The sequence below is a fragment of the Juglans regia genome, chromosome 13 (genome assembly GCF_001411555.2).
Source record: "Juglans regia cultivar Chandler chromosome 13, Walnut 2.0, whole genome shotgun sequence".
Classification (NCBI taxonomy): Eukaryota; Viridiplantae; Streptophyta; class Magnoliopsida; order Fagales; family Juglandaceae; genus Juglans; species Juglans regia.
Window position 1 is genome coordinate 20,656,874 of NC_049913.1, and position 12,990 is coordinate 20,669,863.

At 34.8% G+C, this 12,990-nt stretch overlaps 1 protein-coding gene across 1 annotated transcript; it reads right to left on the reverse strand.

Moving 5' to 3' along the window:
• Positions 1 to 6,983: 6,983 nt before the first annotated feature.
• On the reverse strand, positions 6,984 to 11,869 carry LOC109006339 (protein indeterminate-domain 4, chloroplastic-like). Its single transcript, XM_018985597.2, has 4 exons — positions 11,684 to 11,869; positions 11,345 to 11,561; positions 10,558 to 10,954; positions 6,984 to 8,439 (listed from the first exon to the last, which is right to left on the reverse strand). Exons 2-4 carry the CDS (start codon positions 11,499 to 11,501, stop codon positions 7,233 to 7,235), a joined length of 1,761 nt encoding a protein of 586 aa, XP_018841142.1. The 5' UTR covers positions 11,502 to 11,561; positions 11,684 to 11,869; the 3' UTR covers positions 6,984 to 7,232.
• Positions 11,870 to 12,990: the final 1,121 nt, after the last annotated feature.

Sequence of the window (12,990 nt, forward strand, 5' to 3'; positions counted from 1 at the left end):
CTCTCTCTCTCTCTCTCTCTCTCTCTCTCTCTCTCCCCAACAACTCCGCAGCAAAGCTCGCACTTTCATGCACTCGGACATTAAAGTCTTCATTGAATCAAGGGAGACTAAAACCTTCAGTGATAGACTAAGTGACAATTCACCGCTAAGGTAGGTTATTCTCTACGACAATACTAGTAGTGTTGGTTAATGACAAGGATACTTTTTATGCATAAAAAGGTACCAACTTATATAGGCTCTAATCTGACTCCGACTATGACTCTGATTAATTGTATTGGAGTCGAATTTGAGCATTTTTCTTGGCTTCATATTTAATCCATTTTTCAATAAGACTTTATATATAATAGATCATTTTTTGTGAGCATTCGAGTTTCAAGTTTACCAAAAAACTACAAAAAAATAGATTTTAACAAAAAATATAACTAAAAAATTCATATACTATGCAAACCTAAAAAATAAAAATAACAATTAAAAAAAATTAAAAATATACAATAGACCGTTTAGCTTATTCTTGATATACTACCATTCATAATTTCATATTAGAGTCTCAAACTCCCAAATCAACTAAAACAAATAAAATGATTATTCAACCATCTAGTCAATGCCCCAAATAACAACTAATAAGTAAGAGCAACCAAGAGCCATTATGGTCCAATGGCAATGTTCATCATCCAACCATTCACTTTCGAATAGGTTACAATAGGAAACACAACCAGCCACTCAAATACAATCAAAATATTGCATTAGAATCTAGTTACATACTACTCTATTAGAATTTAGATAATAAATTAATAGTATTACAATATATACATTATACATGGTACATAACCCACTATTATCTGGTCAAGTTTCATCTACACTAATATATATAATATGTATGATAGTGATACTATGATGTGTAATGTGTACGTGTAATTGACTATTAGTCTATTAATATAATTTCTTAGTAATTATCACATTGATTATTAGTTTATTAATATTATTGAATTTAGCTACATAAGTTTTAGACTTTTTATATCAGCATATATGATCAATATATAAATAATACATATTTTTAAAGTCGAAGTAGGAGCGAAGTCAGTCAGATAGCTTTTGAAGCAAATGTAGGCGACGAGAAGAGGAACCAGTGTGGCCCAAGGGCTAGTATGGGGTTTTGTCCCCGATTTAAGTTACTATTGTATTGCAATATTCTGATGTTTATTTGAGTTAAGAGATGAACACACATATGGTCTGTAATATTTTAACAATGGTGGTAATGGTGTAACTTATGAATTTTATTTTGGTGAATTAAGTACATTTCTTTGGTATTGTTGCTTTCTTTAGTTTCGATTTGAATTCAAAACCTTTTCCTTGGATTTATCTTATAAGTGTATGCTGGGCATAAGAGCACACAATCTTCCACAAAATGCAAGGGGTATTTGCTCATGTGGTGTGCATCCTGATGTCTTGGCCTTTCTCCAAAATCTCAAGTGAGGCCGAGGGCATCACATATGTTTAGAGAAGAAATGATTATTATTATTCTAATTTTAGAATGAAAATACTATATGAGAGGGTTTTTCTTTGTCCTTTATGATATTATAGTATTGCATGTTGGGTTTGTGGAGCCTGGTTCATTCTTGTGGCAGTTCGATTTGATGACCTGACCCGACAAGGATTCATCACGATTTTTTGGTGGAGTCTAGCGGCAAAGCCCTTGGAAACATTTTTTGACCTGGTTTGTGACTCGTGAAACGCCAGACAAAAAGTTTGCTCGACGTTCGCCTGACAAGTTGCTTGAGCGAATGTTAAGCAGAGAGTTCGATCAATACTCACTTGACATATCGCTTGAGTGAACATCAAACAAAGAGAGCCTCGAGCTCGAGCGAATAACACAATGATTAAAAAATTAGGGCTTCTACCGTGTAAACCTATATATATGTTTATTATGAATAGTATGGCCAGTTATGAGCATTGTAATTTCGCCCCACATTGTACTTTGACATTCTTCAGAATAATAAAATCCTCTGCAATTCCGTAGATGTAAGCACGTTACCAAACTACGTAAATTTTTGTGTCGTGTGATTGATTTCTTGTTTTGTTTTATTTTACTTTTTTTTTCATAACACTGGATTTCTTTAAGATTTTAGAAGAGTTGTTTAATTTTTGTGAGGCAATAATGTTTCTACCGATCGGTTGCATCTAGGCTTCAATCCTAAATCCATATGCCCATCTTTGTTGGTATCAGAACTAATCCATGCTTTGCATCTATTGGTATCAGAATTGATCTATGCATCACATCATATATATAGTTTGTTATATATTGATCGATCTCATGTCCCTTTTAAGCTAGAATTTGGTATATATTCATGGTGAAGGAAGAGCAGCTAATTGCCTTAAGTTGGTAGGAGTACTACGGAATTAAAGAACCATCAATTGGAATATGGTCATGAGTTCCAAGTTTCCTCTGAAAATCTCTTTTAAACATAATTACTAAATTAATACAGGCTCGGTCATTTTGGTGATAGGCCTCACATGCAGTGTTTTTATTAGAGGCTACATCTAATTAATTAATTAATACTATTAATTATTGATCTCATGGAACCACACATGATTGATATATCCTCTAATACTTTGTTTTCCTTGCTAGCTAGGGATCGATATACCATGAGTTGCCCTTTGATCCCCCATTATTAACGTTATATAATTATCTATAGGGATATGGCAAAATATTAGTTTAATTCGATCGTATATATGGTTTTTGCTTATTAATAGACTCTTAAATATTATCCAAAAAATAATAATTCCTAGAAATTTTTCCCCCAAGAGTGCCCTTTAATTATTTATGTATATGTTATTATCGAGACCTAATGCATAATCATAATAATTCAGAAATTAGTAGCTGTATGAGCATTGACAATGGCTGCTAGAGACACAAAAGGCTCCCACACATAGTGTGCCACATCTCCCTTCTTTTATTATTGTTTCTCTCTCTCTCTCTCTCTCTCTCTCTCTCTCTCTCCATGCCTCCCCTCCTCCCCCTTTCCCTCTCTCTTTCTCTCCCTTCCCTCCTCGCCGGCATTGTTTGCCCTCCCGGGATGTTCCAAGGATTTGAGTTGATCGGCTCAGATCCTGCCACCCTAGCCACCTAGCGGTGAGTGGTCAACCACGCACACGGTGTGCGAAATGTGGTCCCCGACCACCAACGTGCACGGCAAGCTTCCGTGAGCTCCAAGCTGACGATGCCGCATATACCGCATCAGTGTCTTCTACCCACCCTAAGGTGGTCCTCGACCACCATGGCCGATGCAGAGAGATGGCACGGGGAGAGGGCAGGGGTGGCGACACGGGGGAAGGGGAGAAAGAAAGAGAAAAAAAAAAAAGGTAGAGACGTGGCACACTAGCAATGTGTCATATTAGTGTGTGAGATCTGCTTGTGGGATTCCTTTGTGTGTGTGTATATATATTTATATATATGAAATCACCCTTCCGTATTTAGCGCATATTTAAATTTCACGAGCAAAAGGCCACAACAAGAGTACAATAAAGATAATCGAGAAAGATAAGAGTACTCATGCATGCAGCTAAACCCTAACAAGCCAAACAAAAAAAGGCCTTGGAATGGGAATTAGGAGAACAAAGAGCGAAATCAAGGCTAGATAATTAAGCTACACTCTATGTGATTATATAGAGTTGTAATATAGCACATTATTTTTTTTTATGGGAAATATACTTTATTCATTCATGAAATTGAAGTTACAGTTGTGACTGATACATACAAGAGAAATTCCATATTACAAGCCAACTACTCACGGTTGGGGCTTCACTAGTACACAAATTTATTTGTGACTGGTATGATCTTAACTTCTATAACTCTCTACAGACAAACCGTCTAAGAGACCACACTCTGCTTAAAATAGAGATTTCAAACCCCACCCTCCGGAGGAGGCCGAGAGGACTTTCACTCTATGAACAAAGTGTCCAAGAGACTAAAATAAAGGAAATAACAGAAAAACGTAAATGATACATGGGAAAATAGTGAAATATAGCTTGAAAAGTTGTAGATCCACATTTTCAACCTTAGAGGAAATCAAAAAAGCAAACACATAAACTGTGATGGCACATGAGAGACACGCACCACCCTAGTAATATGGTAGACAGTCGAGTCTAAAGAAACCGGTGGCCTTGGTCCTGGAAATGCCGCGTGTGGCAGCGATAGAGCTCCCCCTGCGGTGGAGCTTGGCTGTCACGCGGGCACTTTAGATCGCGCATGTGGCTCACTCACCGTTCCGTTCGACGAGATTCTTCGCCCATTTGAAGGATTGAAGTTTTGGGAATCTTGCGGTGGGGCGCGTGGTGGTCGCCTTACTCCAAAGAACAACAGATTGGCATTTCTCCCCACTTTAACAAACAAAGCTAGCAAAAATAAAGGAACAAAACTAAAGGGAAGGAGGAGGAGGGAAGGAGGGAGGAGCCGAAGTTCCAACCCCCCATCTATTCTGGTTTTGAGGGGCGCTCTAAAGGGAAAAGGCTGGAAAGGGCGAGAGAGGCTAGTTGATAATTTTTCTAACTATTTATTTAGTCCCTAAGTTTTACCATTCTTCCACTACATGTATATATGGCTACTTAAAATGTTCAATAAATTTTCAAGTTCATTCCAAACAGCTTTTATATGTTGAAAAAAAAAATCCAACAAATACTTCCATTTAATTGTCATTTGCCTAGATTTAAGTGCAATATAAAAAAAGCCAAAAACATTTTTCACAAAAACCCAAACAAATCTAAAAGTAATTAATTTAAAAAATTTTTAAAATTAATCAAACTAAAATCTCAATATAAATCAGATTTTAACAGATTTCTATTTAAAAGATTCTCAAAAATTTAATAAAATTCATGAGGGGCGTAGCCACACCATTTATATATTACTCATAATTTAATATTATTCAAAATATTTATACGGATAGCAATAAATATTGTATAATCCATTTTATATATGTATCTCTCTTACTTAAGGCCTTAGTCAAGTACCATTGAGATATCCAGAAGATTTTTAAATTAAAATTTAAAACATATACTCTAGCATGATACTCTAATTAATTGAAACCCAAATTTTTTCTTCTGAAAAAAATAAAACGGAATGTGTTAAATCCTGAAACTCAATATCATGAGCCCCCCAACAAAAATAAAACCAAAAGAAATAATGAATGAATATAGCTAGCTAGCTACCTGTCATGCACGGTATAGTTGGAATTTGAAAGCAAAAATGATGTATAATTTCACAGTCACGGACTGATGATTCCCTAAAGGAAGGAAAAAAGACAGCAGTCGCGACAAAAATTGCCACACATGAGCTTCTAATAATTACTATAAAAAGCAATGCTATCTGCTTTTCTGCATACTCTGGTTGATACAGAGTATATGACAACAACTATCAGTCCGCGGTTTAGATAGATTCTTCAAAATATATAATATTAATAATTAAATTAATAAAACAAACCATGTGTAATAATAAAATTAATTTTTTTTATAATAATATTACATACAGTCATAAAATATATAAATATTTATTTTTATATAAATTTTATATTTATTTTTTTTAAAATAATTATACGACACTTACACACTCATAATTGTAAATATTATCTCTTTTCTTTTTTTATTTTATCGAGAGAAAATAATTTAAGAACCTATAAGTCAAAGAGTCGAGGGCTGGATTAATCACAGAGCCAAAGAAAAAGTCAAAGAAATTTTATAAAAGGGAACGAGATTTATTAATATTCAGCAATCACTTTGTTGATGGTATTAGCTTAATTAGTTTTGCGTATATATATATATATATATATATATATATATATATATATATATAAATACTATTTTTACTTGTAATTTTACGCATAGTCATACATGCTGATCCTACAACAAAACTGTCTTATTGCCGCGAGGGGCTTTGCCGCAAAAAGTAAAAAAAAAAAAACTACAGGATTTGAATATATTGTATGTTAAAAAGAAAAAACTAGTAAAATAAGATGAATATATTGTATGTAAAATTATATGTATATATAACACTAATACTCATATATATATATATATATACATATACGCACATCAATCGACAAGAGAGAGAAAGGAGAATAATACTCTCCGAATTCTTTATAGCAATTGGAAGATTTTTTATTTATTTTTGGACCACCCAATATATATATATATATATGATCAACATCTCTCTCTGTCACATTAATTAAATATATTTAATTGGACATTGCAATCGAGCATGAAATACGAAATAAAATTTCCTCTTGTCGATTCTGTTGGAATGTAGTCAGCATGTGAAGATTCTGATCAAAAGAGTGAGGAGGATCATCGATCAGTGTCCTTTTATATTTTTGACATTCTTCCCAACATGGCTTACGTTATATTTTTCTAAAGTTTTGCGGACATACAAAACAAATCTGTACGTTAGGGCTCTGAAATTTCTCTGAAATTTCTGAGTGATTGGATTTATGCGAATTATTATCCGAGAGCGAAAGATGTACGCACGCGACGTTCGAGGTCATGTCTGTTAGGCATGCATGGAACCAACTTTAATTAATTACCCTAATATTATTACCATAAAATTATTTTTTATGATTTTTTATTTTATTTTGTAATTAATGAAATATTTTTTAATGATTTTTTTTTTACTTTTTAATTAAAAAAATGTTTTTAATAATGTTTTAAATTTATTTTATTTTTTAAAAATGTTAAAAAAAACTACATAAAAAATAACTTAAAAAAACACATGCTAAAACTCCAGGAGAGATCCCAGCAAGAGTTGTAACATTGTCCTAATTAATAACATCGTTAAATATTACAAGAGTTATGTTACATACAGTCGTAGAATGCGTAAACGTCATGTAATAATTTTTGAAAAGACTGGAATCTATTATTAAAAAATTAATTTTCTTTTATGTAAGTCTCATATTTATTCATTTTTTTCAAAATAACTGCACAACGCTTACATACTCATGACTACAAATATCATTTCTGATGACTAAACCAGTAATTTATACCCAGATCAAAGAAAAGTTGATTCTAAACAAATATTTAGGAATCGAATAGAAACTTAATAAGGGTCAAAAAGACTAGAGAAACAAAAAACAAAAAAAGATCATCTTTTTCCCGACATGTAATTCAAGGATCGGAACATTGTCGTAAGTGCGAACCAAACTGGGGAATGCATATTGTTTTATTTGTTTTCTTCAAACATCCATGCACGCTTATTGCAGTGTTGTGCTTCCAAATGGTTCATGACTTCCCTGATCTGTACTTAAACCGGGTTCCAAAGAGCTCATATTCATCGCATGTTGCTGCTGTTGATCTGTTTGCGAATACCCGCCGCCCAAGTTCCTTACCATTCCTCCCACACCCAAAAAATCCAAAGTTAATTTGTCAGACCCTCCGAAACTCACATGAGCCAGATTTTGGTGTAACTTCGCCTCGTCCACGCCGCTGAAACTCGTGTTCCTATGTGATCCATTGAATCCACCGAAGTTGTTATCCTGTCCGTGACCACCTACAAATATGGAAGAGCCCGCATTGGCAAGAGAGTTCATTAATCCTTGGAGATGGCTTTCATTTTCCATGTGTGATCTTAGGTTCTGATGATCTGTTCCTCCATGACCACTGCCAAAGTTGATGCCAAAACTCGCCAGCGCATTTTGCTTGTCATATGTGGGAGTACTTGATGAAGAACTAACCAAACTTCTTAGCAAAGAAGAATTATTGCTGCTGGAGGTTGATCCAATTTGAGCAGCTTTTTGGAGCAATGCGGTGGCGGACATATGGGAGTCAATGTTTTCAGGATGCATTGAACTGCCGTAGAGAGAAGAGACACAGGACCCACCATTATGACCCATGTTGCCACTAGAGAAGAGAGCTGTCCCATGGCCGCCGCCACTACCATTGCTATTATTAAGCTGATCTTGCATTAACAAGCCCGAAGATGATAAATTTGCATGGTCTCCATTGATACCACCCATGGAACTACTACTGTTAGAAAAGAAGCCGAGGTTAAAGAGATTGGTAGCTTGGGGGGAATTGTTACTGCTGCTTTGAAGGTCAGGAAGCTGCTGCATAAGTCCATGCAAGTGTTTGTTTGGAAAACTTTGGTTTGCATCCGGCATGTTGAATAATGCAGATGAAGGAGGCATTGGTTGCCGAGATTGTCCAAAAGGAGAAGACGGAGGGATGAGGTGCTCGAATTTAGCAGCACCTCCGGAGCTGCCAAGCCGTAACATATTGCTAGATGGATGGTTCGGATTGTGTAGTGGGGGATTCTGGGAACCCACTTGTGATAGGCCTAAGTTCATGTGATTGTTTCCAAAAAGATGATGACTTCCCATGGTGTTTAAGCTGGTTGGATGCCTTGCACTCTCCTGAGCCAGTGCATCACAGAAGGCTCTGTGAGTGATGAAACTGTCTCGCCTGCAACAGTTATATTAAAATATAGACGAAAGAAAGTCAATAAAAGACAACTTGTCATTGAATATTGTAACAGCATGTGTAGGTGGAATTTGACATGATAAAGTAAGGTTACTTTTCGAGAGTAAATTAAGAAACCCAAATTAAAGCTGGGAGGAGGCCTTTTTTATTTTCGTCCCGATCGACGACGTTTAAGCAAGCTTAGCTAGCTAGCTAGAAAGAACAGTAATTTAAGGAGGCCTAGCTCTTATGTATATATGCGGTACTGTTAATTTGTGCTTGTTTCCTTGGAATATATATTCACGGAAAGATAGTACTTAAATAATTCAAAACAAATTAATAGAGTTCAAAACATTCCATAAATAGTGAAGTACTCATAACAAGGAATTATTTTGTTTTGACTTAATGCAAGAGCAGTGATACAGTTACAAAATGATTACACATATAAAAGTAATTCCACAAAATGACGTGATTTCATGTGATATGTTATATTTACTTTACAATAAAAATAATTTTACAATCTGATAAATCACAATAAACCATATCAGTTTGTGAAATTATTTTTGTATAATAAAGTATTTCTCTTAATGCAATAAGAAACTTAATTTCTTTCTAGGGGAAGATCAATAGCATTAACATGACTAATGAGATATGGATGATGATCAATTCTTAGACACATAAGAGTACTAAAGAAACGAATTAACGGGAAAGGTGAACGTACGAGAATTAATGGCATGCATGACTTTATTTACCGAGATCATATATAAGTTAACACGAAAGCTAAAAAAAATGAAATTTATTAACTGTATATGCACGTGGTAAAACATTGTAAGTAGTGATCCAGTTCTTTCCCAACAACGGGAATTCAGACAAAAAAAACCAGAGGCTGCCCTATAGAATTTTAACTGGATCACGCATGAAAACTATAAAGTATAGACGAACCAAAACAAAAACTCATTTGGTATCTCTGAAGACCGGCTCTTATATCGATGAAAATTAAGAGGATCATTTTTCAAATTTGAATTAAAAAAAAAAAAAACACATTTAATATATAGTACTACTGGATCCTCCTTATAATTAACTACAAATTAAACATTGCTAGCGTTTCCAATATTGCGAGACCAATTACTAAACAAAATAAACAAATAAACCAAAAAAAAACATTCATTTGAATATGACTAGTACTACTCTATTTTTCCTTGAAATTAGAAAGATTTCTTAATGAAAATCAGCAATAAAAAAGATGAGATCATTTATAAGAGAAAGGTGAAGTACTGCATGAACAAGAGAAAAAGGATTGCAATGATGGAATATTACTGGTTGCATCACCAATGGGAAATTGTACTACCGGCCAGTACTACGCACTGTTGTGCGTGAGAGAGGGATCAGGCCGAGAGAATCTAATTTGGCCCCATGACACTAAAACTTTCATGGGTAGAAGTACCTGATCATCAAAGAGCTCGTCGTCGCTGAATACGCGTATCCAACTTGGAAGAGAACAAAGCCAATAACTTATCCAACTCACAAGAAAACAAACCCTCTTTAACATTGTATTGCTACACGTGAACGAGAAAAGGACGAAAGGCGGTTTTTTCGAGGGAAGAAGTTGAAGTTGAAGTTGAAGTTTCCTAGCTTGCTTTATTTTCTTCTCAAAAATCCTTCATTGCCCTTTTGAATAACCCGTAGACCATGCCAGTTTTACAGATTTCTCACGTGGAAGGGAGTCCCCTCCCCTCCTATCCTCTCCTGCCATAGCCTCCACAAATTAAAACACACTGTGCAAGAGAGAGATGTTTGAAAGAAAGATTCCTGAAACTTTTGTTTTCTTCCTTTTGTAATTCATTCTTGTCGCTAGAGTTTTGAGAATTGAGGCAAAGTTCCTCTGTCATGAGGAACTTCAAAAAATAATAATAATAATAACTAGACCTTTTTCTCACATCTGTACAGTACTCTAACTAGCAGTACTAGCTAGCTAGCTAGCCTACACATCTCCCAGAACAACCCTTTATAGTTACTCTATGTCAACTCCTATATACAATGAAAGATTTATCAATTACTGTATAAAAACTACTTGCATATCATGTTAGTGTCAAAGCTACATGGATAAGATTAGATCATTACCTTGAGAAGAGGGTGCCACAGTCACATCTGTATTCTCTAGTGCCACAGGTCTTCGAATGGGCTTTCCAATCTGACTGTACAGCATATCTCTTGGAGCACTTCTCGCATTTCCACTTCTTCTCGCCATGCTTTCGAGAGTAGTGCTTTTTTATGCCTGTGAGGTCGCCGAGAGCTCTGGAGGGGTCATGGTGCACGCATGTGGGCTCGGGGCACAGATAAACCTTTCGTTTAGGTTCTTTTTTACTCTTCTGCTTCAGCTTCCAAGGCAGGTTGTGTCCTCTTCTGTGGAGCTGTAGATTTTGCTCCCTTTGGAACCCTTTGTTGCATACCTCGCATATGAACCTATTTGTTGCCATTAGGGTCTTGGGAGATAGTGCTACTACCTCCGCATCTGGATCTGTCATTGAAAAAAAATGCCTCATTAATAAACAATAAAATATTGCAAAATTCGAATAAATATTGATTGTAAGAGATAATAATAATAATAATAAGCTAGGGATCAGGACCAGACTATTGAATCTTGCTCATGACTTTTTGTCAATTCCATTTTGCAAAGTTCAAAGCTTATAATTTGGACAATTCAATGGAAAAACGAAATTAGAAGGAACATGCATATATATCTATATATATTATCAAACCCAAAAATACTTATTAATTGAGAAACCTCAATTGCGCTGAAAATTCAGAGTTAATTAGGGTTTCCATATCCATATTTAATGAGTTAAAAAGCGAGGAAATTAATTAACCAACAATTATTATAAACAGATCTAAAAGATCAGATACTTGCTTGGATTTCCAGGTTGGTTTCTCCTTTTCTTTTGAGGTGCTGTGGTTGGAGTAGTACTGGTTGAGGAAGTGATTGTAGAAGAAGGCTGCTGGGTTGTCTGGCTTTGAATTTCTTCTCTCTTGCCGAAATACAATGTGGACGAGGAAGGGGCGGCCATCTTCTAGAAAAAGTGCAGCTGCTTTTCTTGCGCGCGCTCTTTCTTCAAGACAAAGTGAATCTGAAAGAATAAAAATAAATTACCAGAACCCAGAAAGATTTTCAGCTATCAATTCCGCTCTCAGGATTTGGAAAAAGTAAAAATCTAGCTCAAAAGACTCAAAATTGATAGGATAGTTTTACCCCCTGAGTTCTGGCCCTCGAACTACTTAAGCTTTCCACAAAGAACCAAGCACAAAGTATCTCAGGGGGACAGCTACAATCCGGAAATGAAAGAGAAGAAAACAATCAATCTGTAGACCTTTGTGCTTCTTACTTGCTGCAGTTTATTTAAAGGATAAAATTGTTTAGGTCAGTAGTACTTGTATTGTTCCTCCACTATATATATACTATATATATATATATATATATTCAACACATCCATGCATGACATCCATATATATGCATACCCATCTCTCTCTCTCTCTCTCTCTCTCTCTCTCTCTCTCTCTCTCTCTCTCTCATGAGATGATGCTGATTATATGTGTGTGTGTGTGTGGATGTTGGTATCACAGTTCATGCAGTCCTCACGCAGCCTAAGGTGTCGTTATGCGGCGATGGCTTGGGGCCACTGAGCTGTAGGCCTCGTCACCCTCCCCATCTCTCCTCCAAATTCGAATCTTTACGCTACAATTAGGACAACCCTCTCTCATCTTTTCTCACTCTCACTTCCTAGCGTGATTTCCACACACTGATCGATTTAATTAGCTCCGGTTCTTTAATTTCCATATATTGACCATCTCCCAACTTCAGATTTTTCTTAAATTAAATTCGAATCTTCACGATACAATAAGAACCCTGTTAATTAAGTACTTTAAATTCAACTTAGAAACTTAGACCTATTATTTCTCATTTAATAACTACTTTAACTTAATGACGTAATTAAATTATTCAAATATTTTAACTTAATGATATATATCTTAGGAGTAAATTAAAATTCCATGTTTATAATAAAATGAAAAGTGCTACAACTACAAAAAAAATTCTATAAAAATAAACTTACAAATTCACATGGTCTCATATGATGCAATAGATCGACTTTATAATAAAATTAATTTTATAATTTAATGTATCATATCAAACTGGTACGTCAGTTTTTAAATTTATTTTTATAAAATCTTTTTGTGACTAAAATATTTATTTTTTAAAATTATATTGTAATTTTGAATAAGCTATCTCCCAACAATTAAGCTGCATGAACCCAATACGTGGAATAATTAAATGCATTTGAATGATTTGACGTGGTATCGAACATTTAATTCTTATAATGATCACTAGTCTAACTATAATTTAATTTACTAAAGTGGCCATTTCCTATCGTTTTTTTTTTTTTTTGAAAAAAAAAATTAGTGATTTAACTGATCTTTTTAATTAACTTCGTTCTAATTATTTTTCACCATGCTTGCTTCTTGATATCATGTACGTACGTAGCTAGTAATTGAATATTTTTC